The sequence below is a fragment of the Coregonus clupeaformis genome, chromosome 33 (assembly GCF_020615455.1).
Source record: "Coregonus clupeaformis isolate EN_2021a chromosome 33, ASM2061545v1, whole genome shotgun sequence".
In the NCBI taxonomy this organism is placed as follows: Eukaryota; Metazoa; Chordata; class Actinopteri; order Salmoniformes; family Salmonidae; genus Coregonus; species Coregonus clupeaformis.
The window spans coordinates 30360731-30373373 of record NC_059224.1 but is presented as its reverse complement, the minus strand read 5'-3'; the positions used below and the strand labels follow the sequence as shown (position 1 = coordinate 30373373).

The 12643-nt window shown below is 42.7% G+C and overlaps 1 protein-coding gene across 1 annotated transcript; it reads left to right on the top strand.

Annotated features, from left to right (window-relative positions):
* The first annotated feature begins 7331 nt into the window (after positions 1-7331).
* LOC121548980 (protein LEG1 homolog) lies at positions 7332-12419 on the top strand. Its single transcript, XM_041860731.2, has 6 exons — positions 7332-7665; positions 9103-9186; positions 9332-9516; positions 11362-11483; positions 11720-11958; positions 12218-12419. Exons 1-6 carry the CDS (start codon positions 7371-7373, stop codon positions 12391-12393), a joined length of 1101 nt encoding a protein of 366 aa, XP_041716665.2. The 5' UTR covers positions 7332-7370; the 3' UTR covers positions 12394-12419.
* Positions 12420-12643: the final 224 nt, after the last annotated feature.

The following is a 12643-nucleotide window of genomic DNA, read 5'->3' as shown; positions in this document are numbered from 1 at the left end:
CTTTTTTTTTAATCATCAATATATACACAATACCCCATAATGACAAAGCGAAAACAGGTTTCTTGAAATGTTTGCACATTTATTAAAAATTAAAAACAGAAGTATTCAGACCCTTTAATATGAGACTCGAAATTGAGCTCAGGTGCATCCTGTTTCCATTGATCATCCTTGAGATGTTTTTACAACTTGATTGGAGTCCACCTGTGGTAAATTCAATTAATTGGACATGATTTGGAAAGGCACACACCTGTCTATATAAGGTCCTACAGTTGACAGTGCATGTCAGAGAAAAAACCAAGCCATGAGGTAGAAGGAATTGTCCGTAGAGCTCCAAGACAGGATTGTGTCGAGGCACAGATCTGGGGAAGGGTACCAAAACATTTCTGCAGCATTGAAGGTCCCCAAGAACACAGTGGGCTCCATCATTCTTAAATGGAAAAAGTTTGGAACCACTAATACTTCCTAGAGCTGGCCGCCCAGCAAAACTGAGCAATCGGGGGAGAAGGGCCTTGGTCAGGTAGGTGACCAAGAACCTGATGGTCACCCTGACAGAGCTCCAGAGTTCCTCTGTGGAGATGGGAGAACCTTCCAGAAGGACAACCATCTCTGCAGCACTCCACCAATCAGGCCTTTATGGTTGAGTGGCCAGATGGAAGCCATTCCTCAGTAAAAGGCACATGACAGCCCGCTTGGAGTTTGCCAAAAGGCACCTAAAGGACTCTCAGACAATGAGGAACAAGGTCCTCTAGTCTGATGAAACCAAGATTGAACTCTTTGGCCTGAATACCAAGCGTCACGTCTGGAGGAAACCTGGCACCATCCCTACGGTGAAGCATGGTGGTGGCAGCATCATGCTGTGGGGATGTTTTTCAGCGACAGGGACTGGGAGACTAGTCAGGATCGAGGGAAAGATGAACGGAGCAAAGTACAGAGAGATCCTTGATGAAAACCTGCTCCAGAGCGCTCAGGACCTCACACTGGGGTGAAGGTTCACCTTCCAACAGGACAATGACCCTGAGTGAGCCCACATCAAAGACAACGCAGGAGTGGATTCGGGACAAGTCTCTGATTGTCCTTGTGTGGCCCAGCCAGAGCCCGGACTTGAACCCGATCAAACATCTCTGGAGAGACCTGAAAATAGCTGTGCAGCGACGCTCCTGATCCAACCTGACAGAGCTTGAGAGAATCTGCAGAGAAGAATGGGAGAAACTCCCAAATACAGGTGTGCCAAGCTTGTAGCGTCATACCCAAGAAGTGTCGAGGCTGTAATCGCTGCCAAAGGTGCTTCAACAAAGTACTGAGTAAAGGGTTTGAATACTTATGTAAATGTGATATTTCCGTTTTTTATTTTTAATACATTTGTAAAAAACGTCTAAAAACCTGTTTTTGCTTTGTCATTATGGGGTATTGTGTGTAGATTGATGAGGCAAAAAAACAATTTAATCACTTTTAGGATAAGGCTGTAACGTTACAAAATGTGGAAAAGGTCAAGGGGTCTAAATACTTTCCATTTTTTCAACCATTAAAAGTTGGCCTTAGTGGGAGTGACCATAGAATTCTATAGGAGTGACCTTTCTGAGTAAAGTATTTGTCATCGTCACCAGTAAACACAGTCAAAAAGTCATAATTATGACTAAACCCTGCCCATTTCCACAATGTATCTTCTTAAAATGTGATTTTAAACCTAACCCTAACTAATGAAGGCCAAGCAGACCTTCTGTGCATTTGGGCTGAAGTGTCTGGGAACGAAATTAGGTGTAATGTGACTAACATAACTTCACTTTAGAGCGCATACCATCCTTCAGCACAACATGTCACCCCTTATAAAGCACATGTTTATATCATATTCAACCTAGTGGGTTATGTTAGTCACATTTGACATTGGTGATTATGTCACACATTTAAGACACATTTATGAACCCTTTATAAAGCATGACATACGGTTATAGATGCTTTAACACATTTATGTAGTGCTTATGAAGGCATTGTGAAGGCTTTATAAAGCCTTTATAAGCTGAACGTAATTTAAATGGGGACCAAATTTAGGCTACAGAGTCATTTGGTATGTTATGAATTTTGACTTATGAATTATCAAAGTAGATTTTCTGTGGGGGGAATGTTAGTGAATCTCAGTGATCTATAAGTCACAATTAGATACAGTACCAGTCAAAAGTTTGGACACACCTACTCATTCCAGGGTTTTTCTTTCTTTTTACTATTTTCTACATCGTAGAATAATAGTGAAAACATCAACACTATGAAATAACACATATGGAATCATGTAGTAACCAAAAAAGTGTTAAACAAATTCTTCAAAGTAGCCACCCTTTGCCTTGATGACAGCTTTGCGCACTCTTGGCATTCTCTCAACCAGCTTCATGAGGTAGTCACCTGGAATGCATTTCAATTAACAGGTGTGCCTTGTAAAAAGTGATTTGTGGAATTTCTTTCATTCTTAATGCGTTTGAGACAATCAGTTGTGTTGTGTCAAGATAGGGGTAGTATACAGAAGATAGCCCTATTTGGTAAAAGACCAAGTCCATATTATGGCAAGAACAGCTCAAATAAGCAAAGAGAAATGACAGTCCAGCATTACTTTAATACATGAAGGTCAGTCAATCCGGAAAATTTCAAGAATTTTTAAAGTTTCTTCAAGTGCAGTCGCAAAAACCACCAAGCGCTATAATGAAACTGGCTCTCATGAGGACCGCCACAGGAAAGAGTACCTTTGCTGCAGAGGATAAGTTAATTAGAGTTACCAGCCTCAGAAATTGCAGCCCAAATAAATGCTTCACAGAGTTCAAGTAACAGATACATCTCAATATCAACTGTTCAGAGGAGACTGCGTGAATCAGGCCTTCATGGTCGAATTGCTGCAAAGAAACCACTACTAAAGGACACCAATAATAAGAAGAGACTTGCTTGGGCCAAGAAACACGAGCAATGGACATTAGACCGGTGGAAATCTGTCCTTTGGTCTGATGAGTCCAAATTTGAGATCTTTGGTTCCAACCGCCGTGTCTTTGTGAGACACAGAGTAGGTGAATGGATGATCTCTGCATGTGTGGTTCCCACCGTGAAGCATGGAGGAGGAGGTGTGATGGTGCTTTGCTGGTGACACTGTCTGTGATTTATTTAGAATTCAAGACACACTTAACCAGCATGGCTACCACAGCATTCTGCAGCAATAAGCCATCCCATCTGGTTGGGCTTAGTGGGACTATCATTTGTTTTTCAACAGGACAATGACCCAAAACACACCTCCAGACTGTGTAAGGGCTATTTGACCAAGAAGGAGAGGGATTGAGTGCTGCTTTAGATGACCTGGCCTCCACAATCACCTGACCTCAACCCAACTGAAATGGTTTGTGATGAGTTGGACCGCAGAGTGAAGGAAAAGCAGCCAACAAGTGCTCAGCATATGTGGGAACTCCACAGAATGCCAAGAGTGTGCAAAACTGTCATCAAGGCAAATGGTGGCTACTTTGAAGAATTTAAAATCTAAAATATATTTTGATTTGTTTAACACTTTTTTGGTTACTACATGATTCCATATGTGTTATTTCATAGCTTTGATGTTTTCACTATTATTCTACAATGTAGAAAATGGTAAAAATAAAGGAAAACCCTTGAATGAGTAGGTGTGTCCAAACTTTTGACTGGTACTGTATGTCACAGTTACATCATTGTACATGCCAAAGGCATTGAACACATTCTTAAAACACCTTCAGTGGTTGATATGTACAGTATAGGTAAACTCCTTCATATGACATTTTGAAATAAACATGTTATGTATTCTTTCTTCTCTATCAACGTAGTCTTAATATGTGTTTGTTATTCAGAGACTAATGTAATGGTCTGACGCAGAAGAAAGTGTCAAATTAGACAGACCGTAACTTGAGCCCACTCATTATGACTGCTTTTCCTGTCAGTCCCTGTGTGCAGTTTCTCCAGTGGTAAACTCAACCTCTGGCCCTCACCAGTCATACTGTTCACACCTTCCCAACCAGGGGACTCATTAGCTCCTAACACAGCCTGATGTCTAACTGGCTGTTTTGACAACCAGGTGCATTAGCCACATTTTATACAACACAATTGAATGCTCTCTGTGTACTCACTCCTGAGGCTGATGCTTCCCAAAGGCTTTTTGAAAGTTGTTTGGACAACTTTATGTTTATTGCATCACTGAATAAATATGTGTTCTATGGTTAATCAAAAACTTGATCTGCCTTATACAACAGTGATTTCCCTTGTTAAATAAGTGTTCTATGCCTATGTTCAAGGGTCAGGCAGCACATCATCCACGGTTACATAAACTGTACGTTTATGCTGCACACACATTTAACAGCAGCACAGTCAGTAAACTCTGGGAACCCCAAGCCCACATGCAGGACAGAGTTTGACTCAGGAAAACATTGTAAAGTAAACATAGACAAGCATTAACTAACAGGGATCACAGGGGAGTATATACATGCTATTTTAGAATGATGAATGATGCAATCACTGATCAATGGCTGAAGCCTCAGCCATCCCTATAGATCAGGGTTTCCCAAACTCGGTCCTCTGGACCCCAAGTGGTGCACATTTGGTTTTTGCCCTAGCACTACACAGCAGATTCAAATAGACCAACTAATCATCAAGCTTTGATAATTTAAATCAGCTGTGTAGTGTTAGGGCAAAAACCAAAACGTGCACTTCTTGGGGTCCCGAGGACCGAGTTTGGGAAACTCTGCTATAGATCATGTTTGCTGACGTAACAGTCCATCTATGAATATTGATTGGTTGTTTCTCTGACTTCTGTCCAATGGCTCTTTCAAAAGTACTGAGTGGACAAAAAACTGTGGGCCAACGCAGCAGTGCTCACTGAAAATGGCCTCCCCATCCTCTGGGACCAGGCACCCAGCCAGCTGTCGGACCTGCCTCAGATGGACAACGTGGTCACAATCAACCCCTGGACCTACCTCTGGCCCTCACCAGTCATGCTGTTCACACCTTCCCAACCAGGGGACTCATTAGCTCCTAACACAGCCTGATGTCTAAGTGGCCATTTTGACAACCAGGTGCATTAGCCACGTTATATACAACACAGTTGAATGCTCTGTGTACTACAGAAGCTCAATGAACAAACATCTAGTCTCGCTCTTGAAGCTGATGCTTTCCACAGGCTTTTAAAAAGTTGTTCGGACAACGGTTTATTGCATCACTGAATAAATAAAGTTATACAGTTGAAGTCGGAAGTTTACATACACTTAGGTTGGAGTCATTAAAACTTTTTTTTCAACCACTCCACAAATCTCTTTTTAACAAACTATAGTTTTGGCATGTTGTTAGGACATCTACTTTGTGCATGACACAAGTAATTTTTCCAACAATTGTTTACAGACAGATTATTTCACTTATAATTCACTGTATCACAATTCCAGTGGGTCAGAAGTTTACATACACTAAGTTGACTGTGTCTTTAAACAGCTTGGAAAATTCCATCAAATGATGTCATGGCTTTAGAAGCTTCTGATAGGCTAATTGACATTTTTGAGTCAATTGGAGTTGTACCTGTGGATGTATTTCAATGCCTACCTTCAAACTCAGTGCCTCTTTGCTTGACATCATGGGAAAATCAAAAGAAAAATAATTGTAGAGCTCCACAAGTCTGCTTCATCCTTGGGAGCAATTTCCAAATGCCTGAAGGTACGACGTACAAACAATAGTATGCAAGTATAATCACCATGGGACCACGCGGCCGTCATACCGCTCAGGAAGGAGACGCGTTCTGTCTCCTAGAGATGAACGTACTTCGGTGCGAAAAGTGCAAATCAATCCCAGAACAACAGCAAAGGACCTTGTGAAGATGCTGGAGGAAACAGGTACAAAGTATCTATATCCACAGTAAAACGAGTCCTATATCGACATAACCTGAAAGGCCGCTCAGCAAGGAAGAAGCCACTGCTCCAAAACCGCCATAAAAAAGCCAGACTACGGTTTGCAACTGCACATGGGGACAAAGATCGTACTTTTTGGAGAATGAACTGTTTGGCCATAATGACCATCGCTATGTTTGGAGGAAAAAGGGGCAGGCTTGCAAGCCGAAGAACACCATCCCAACTGTGAAGCACGGGGGTGGCAGCATCATACTGTGGGGGTGCTTTGCTGCATGAGGGACTGGCACACTTCACAAAATAGATGGCATCATGAGGAAGGAAAATTATGTGGATATATTGAAGCAACATCTCAAGACATCAGTCAGGAAGTTAAAGCTTGGTCGCAAATGGGTCTTCCAAATGGACAATGACCCCAAGCCTACTTCCAAAGTTGTGGCAAAATGGTTTAAGAAGTCAAGGTATTGGAGTGGCCATCACAAAGCCCTGACCTCAATCATATAGAACATGTGTGGGCGGAACTGAAAAAGCGTGTGCGAGCAAGGAGGCCTACAAACTGGACTCAGTTACACCAGCTCTGTCAGGAGGAATGGGCCAAAATTCACCCAACTTATTGTGGGAAGCTTGTGGAAGGCTACCCAAAACATTTGACCCAAGTTAAACAATGTAAAGGCAATGCTACCAAATACTAATTGAGTGTATGTAAACTTCTGACCCACTGGGAATGTGATGAAAGAAATAAAAGCTGAAATAAATCATTCTCTCTACTATTATTATGACATTTCACATTCTTAAAATAAAGTGGTGATCCTAACTGACCTAAGACAGGGAATTTTTACTAGGATTGAATGTCAGGAATTGTGAAATACTGAGTTTAAATGTATTTGGCTAAGGTGTATGTAAACTTCCGACGTCAACTGTATGTGTTCTATGGTTAATCAAAAACGTTATCAATCTACACTCGATTTGTTTTATATAACCGTTAGTTTCCCTTATAAGTAAGTGTCTTATGCCTATGTTCAAGGGTCAGGCAGCACATCATGCACGGTTACATAAACTGTAAATTTATGCTGCACACACATATAACAGCAGCACAGTCAGTAAACTCTGGGAACCCCAAGCCCACATGCAGGACAGAGTTTGACTGAAGAAAACATTGTAAAGTAAACATAGACAAGCATTAACTAACAGGGATCACAGGGGAGTATATACATGCTCTTTTAGAATGATGAATGATGCAATCACTGATCAATGCCTGAAGCCTCTGCCATCCCTATAGATCATGTTTGCTGATGGCTGTCCATCTATGAGTATTGGTTGTTTCTCTGACCTCTGTCCAATGGCATGATAAGAAGTACTGTTTACAGTGGATTCACCCCCACTGATACCCTTTCTCTATCACGCGACGTTGTGAGGCCAAAGTGCACTGGCCATTCCAGTACAAAATGGGGAAACTGTTACTTATCCAGGTGTGCAGTTATTAAGGTAGCCAGCATGCAGTGTATCTGGACCCTCTCCCTGCTTCAGCTAGTTGCCCTGTGGGCCAACGCAGCAGTGCTCACTGAAAATGGCCTCCCCATCCTCTGGGACCAGGCACCCAGCCAGCTGTCGGTCCTGCCTCAGGTGGACAACGTGGTCACAATCAACCCCTGGAACTACCTGCAGAGGATGAGTCTGTATAGGATACTGGTGGGCTCCACCGATAAGTACATGGCCTGCATGGGAACCAATGAGACTGACAGCCCGTTGTGGAGCCTGCCTCTGCAGCTGGCCTGGAAACTCAGATCAGGTACAGTGAGGGAAAAAAGTATTTGATCCCCTACAGATTTTCTATGGGATTAAGGTCTGGAGACTGGCTAGGCCAATCCAGGACCTTAATGTGCTTCTTCTTGAGCCACTCCTTTGTTGCCTTGGCCGTGTGTTTTGGGTCATTGTCATGCTGGAATACCCATCCACGACCCATTTTCAATGCCCTGGCTGAGGGAAGGAGGTTCTCACCCAAGATTTGACGGTACATGGCCCCGTCCATCGTCCCTTTGATGCTGTGAAGTTGTCCTGTCCCCTTAGCAGAAAAACACCCCCAAAGCATAATGTTTCCACCTCCATGTTTGACGGTGGGGATGGTGTTCTTGGGGTCATAGGCAGCATTCCTCCTCCTCCAAACACGGCGAGTTGAGTTGATGCCAAAGAGCCCGATTTTGGTCTCATCTGACCACAACACTTTCACCCAGTTCTCCTCTGAATCATTCAGATGTTCATTGGCAAACTTCAGACGGGCCTGTATATGTGCTTTCTTGAGCAGGGGGACCTTGCGGGCGCTGCAGGATTTCAGTCCTTCACGGCGTAGTGTGTTACCAATTGTTTTCTTGGTGACTATGGTCCCAGCTGCCTTGAGATCATTGACAAGATCCTCCCGTGTAGTTCTGGGCTGATTCCTCACCGTTCTCATGATCATTGCAACTCCACGAGGTGAGATCTTGCATGGAGCCCCAGGCCGAGGGAGATTGACAGTTCTTTTGTGTTTCTTCCATTTGCCAATAATCGCACCAACTGTTGTCACCTTCTCACCAAGCTGCTTGGCGATGGTTTTGTAGCCCATTCCAGCCTTGTGTAGGTCTACAATCTTGTCCCTTACATCCTTGGAAAGCTCTTTGGTCTTGGCCATGGTGGAGAGTTTGGAATCTGATTGATTGATTGCTTCTGTGGACAGGTGTCTTTTATACAGGTAACAAGATGAGATTAGGAGCACTCCCTTTAAGAGTGTGCTCCTAATCTCAGCTCGTTACCTGTATGAAAGACACCTGGGAGACTCTTTCTGATTGAGAGGGGGTCAAATACTTATTTCCCTCATTAAAATGCTAATCAATTTATAACATTTTAGACATGCGTTTTTCTGGATTTTTTTGTTGTTATTCTGTCTCTCACTGTTCAAATAAACTTACCATTAAAATTATAGACTGATAATTTCTTTGTCAGTGGGCAAACGTACAAAATCAGCAGGGGATCAAATACTTTTTTCCCTCACTGTATGTTGGGCCATCATTAGGTAGCTTTGAGGAGTCAAATATATGCACATTGTTTTTGTGACTACTGTACGCACATGCTTTTTGTGATAAGTATAGTACACGATAATGTTGACTATGTTTCTCAGTTGTCTCGATCAGATGGTTTATCAAAGTTTTTCATGGGGAAAGTGATGTGACTGAATGCGCTTCTGTTCCTATAGGGCGGTTGGTTGACCCCACTGGCGCTACAGCATGTGGACAGGAAGGAGATCCCATGTGCATTTCTGCTAATAGCTGGTGGGCATGTAAGCACTGTGACACATATTCAACCGTGCAGACCATGTGTGTAGCCCTAGCCTACATGTGCAGTTAACATGCACAGCGTGTCAATAACAGACCATTAGTAAACTCTCTCTCTCTCTCTCTCTCGCTCCCTCTCTCCTTCCCCAGGTGTGAACTACTACCTCTCAGTGATCCCGTTCCTGGCTGCTGTGCAGAAAGGCCTGATTGGAGATGGTCTCATTCAGGTCCAGGTACAAGCACCAGCTGAGGCAGCTGAAGACTACTGCACCTCCTACACAGACTGCTCTGCTAAGTACCCAGACCTCATGGCCAAATGGGAAGAATTCTTCCAGGTAAGCTATTCAATGAGCCTCAAGTTTTCCTTATTCCCCATGGGATGCATTTTCCTTCTTGCCCTAGGAGATAAGACCGGTTTGTTCATTTAGTTGAGTGAGGCTCTTGCTGCTGGTGACTCTCAGATCCACCTCTACGCAGACGACACCATTTTGTATACATCTGGCCCTTCATTGGACACTGTGTTAACAAACCTCCAAACGAGCTTCAATGCCATACAACACTCCTTCCGTAGCCTCCGACTGCTCTTAAACGCTAGTAAAACTAAATGCATGCTCTTCAATCGAATGCTGCTTGCACCCGCCTGCCCGACTAGAATCACTACTCTCGACGGGTCTGACCTAGAGTATGTGGACAACTACAAATACCTAGGTGTCTGGTTAGACCGTAAACTCTCCTTCCAGACTCACTTTAAGCATCTCCAATCCAAAGTTAAATCTAGAATCGGCTTCCTATTTCGCAACAAAGCCTCCTTCACTCATGCTGCCAAACATGCCCTCGTTAAACTGACTATCCTACCGATCCTTGACTTCGGCGATGTCATTTATAAAATAGCCTCCAACACTCTACTCAGCAAATTGGATGTAGTCTATCACAGTGCCATCCGTTTTGTCACCAAAGCCCCATATACTACCCACCACTGACCTGTACGCTCTTGTTGGCTGGTCCTCACTACATATTCGTCGCCAAACCCTCTGGCTCCAGGTCATCTATAAATCGCTGCTAGGCAAATCCCTGTCTTATCTTAGCTCATTGGTCAACATAGCAACACCCACCCGTAGTATGCGCTCCAGCAGGTATATCTCACTGGTCATCCCCAAAGCCAACACCTCCTTTGGCCGCCATTCCTTTCCAGTTCTCTGCTGCCAATGACTGGAATGAACTGCAAAAATCTCTGAAGCTGGAGACTCTTATCTCCCTCACTAACTTTAAGCATCAGTTGTCAGAGCACCTTACCGATCACTGCACCTGTACACAGCCCATCTGAAATTAGCCCACCCAACTACCTCATCCCCATATTGTTATTTATTTTGCTCATTTGCACCCCAGTATCTCTATTTGCACATCATCTCTTGCACATCTATCATTCCAGTGTTAATACTAATTGTAATTATTTTGCACTATGGTCTATTTATTGCCTTACCTCCATAACTTGCTACATTTGCACACACTGTATATATATTTTCTGTTGTATTTTTGACTTTATGTTTTGTTTTACCCCATATGTAACTCTGTGTTGTTGTTTTTATCGCACTGCTTTGCTTTATCTTGGCCAGGTCGCAGTTGTAAATGAGAACTTGTTCTCAACTGGCTTACCTGGTTAAATAAAGGTAAAAAAAAAAAAAAAAAAAAAAGGCCTAGATTCAATCAGATCAATCGGCGAAGCAGACACCTGTATAGTGGATGTTTTGGCAGGTGTCAGAAGTGGAACGATGTTGGAGTTGTCAAATTGTTGAGCAACTGCCCTTGTGATCATAGAGCCACACCCGCCCCACTCGCATTAGAAGTTCAGAACGCGAAAGTGTAGGCCATATAGAAATAATTACACTCAAATTGAAAAATCTTTCAACTAAATAATGACTTCTCTCATCCTAATCGTGGTGTAGATTAGGTCTCACATTCCAGTGTTCAAACTTGTAAACAGCAATGTCCGCATTAAGAATAACCGGGAGCCACTTGTGGATTTGACAGCTCTAATACAGTTCCACCTCTGACACCGCCAAAACAACCGCTATGCGGATCTGATTGAATCGAGCTCTTAAGTCACTGTTCATATGTGACCCATTGGTGAATGCATATAATTACTTGTTCTTGGTTTATAATATGCTACCTTTCCATTATAGACCCTGAAAGACGTTAGCGCATCTGAGATTTCTGACTTTGCGAAAAGGGACCAGATTCTAGGTGCCTTTTGGGCAGGTGAAACTCTCTCTTTGAATACTGCCTCATCCAGCTGCAAGGCAAAGTGAGTATAAACATTAAATGATGCAGGTCATCACCATTTGTCTTCATTTTTGGTACTCTGACACAATTTTGAGTTTCAATTAAATATATGACTCTCAAACTTTATGTTCTGTCCTTCAATCAGCTTTTACCTTAATTATTGATTATTATTGATTTAAAAGATTATTGAATTCAATCTTTTGAGTCACAATTTAGTCCTTGCATTATGTGTAATCACACCTTTGATCTTTGTTATAGGATGAGCTACTATTCCAGCCCAGAGGTTGCATTCGCCAACACCTGGATGAATGCTGCAGATTACATGGCAGCTACGTACTTCCAGTCCAACCTGAATAACTCTGTGCTGTTCATGAGGTCTCTGCCTAGCAGGGTGCTTCAGGAGGGGGATAGCGCCCCTAACATAGATGACCTAAGCACAGAGGAAAACCACACCCTCTATATCTTTAGCTGGATGACCAGTATGAACAGGATTCTGAGTGAGTACTTTTAATTTTAGTCCCCCAAGATGGATGTTAAAAAATATATTTTATTATTCTTTGCTTTGTATGAAAAGTAGAGTAACATTTCAGAGTGAAATTGAGACGATAGACATAAGTCAGTGATAAAATGAAGTCTGTAGTCACCCTCTAGTGGTGACATGTATGATGTGCATTTGAATTGAGAGATCTACCAAATCAGTTGCATCAGGTTACTTGATCACATTTTCTTAACCAGTTGTTGTTTACCTTGTGACAGTGGGCTCTCTGGTTAAGATGTGGCGCTCGGCCATGTGCTCTGACAAGGCTCGGGAGAAGGGCCGGGAGCTCCTACAGAATCTGGTCCTGGATCCTAAATTCGCTGTTTCCACCTCCGTCTCCATTCTGACAGAGATGACCCGCAGCTGCTCAGGCTTCAGCACATCAGTCCAATGAATAAACCTCACACAGTGGTATTTACACTTCCTGTGTTTGCCATTATTCCTTTTCCACCGTAGGCTTGTTGATTAATGTACAAACAATGTATTTATTGTATGATGAATATAATACATTTAAATGGAAGAATGGCTCAGTATAAAGTGCATAATAGGAAATATAAATACATGTTGCTTGAAATTTGAACATTATATCTCACATGCCAGAATGTTCATTGATCTTCACACTTAAACTTTAAGCTTGGATATGT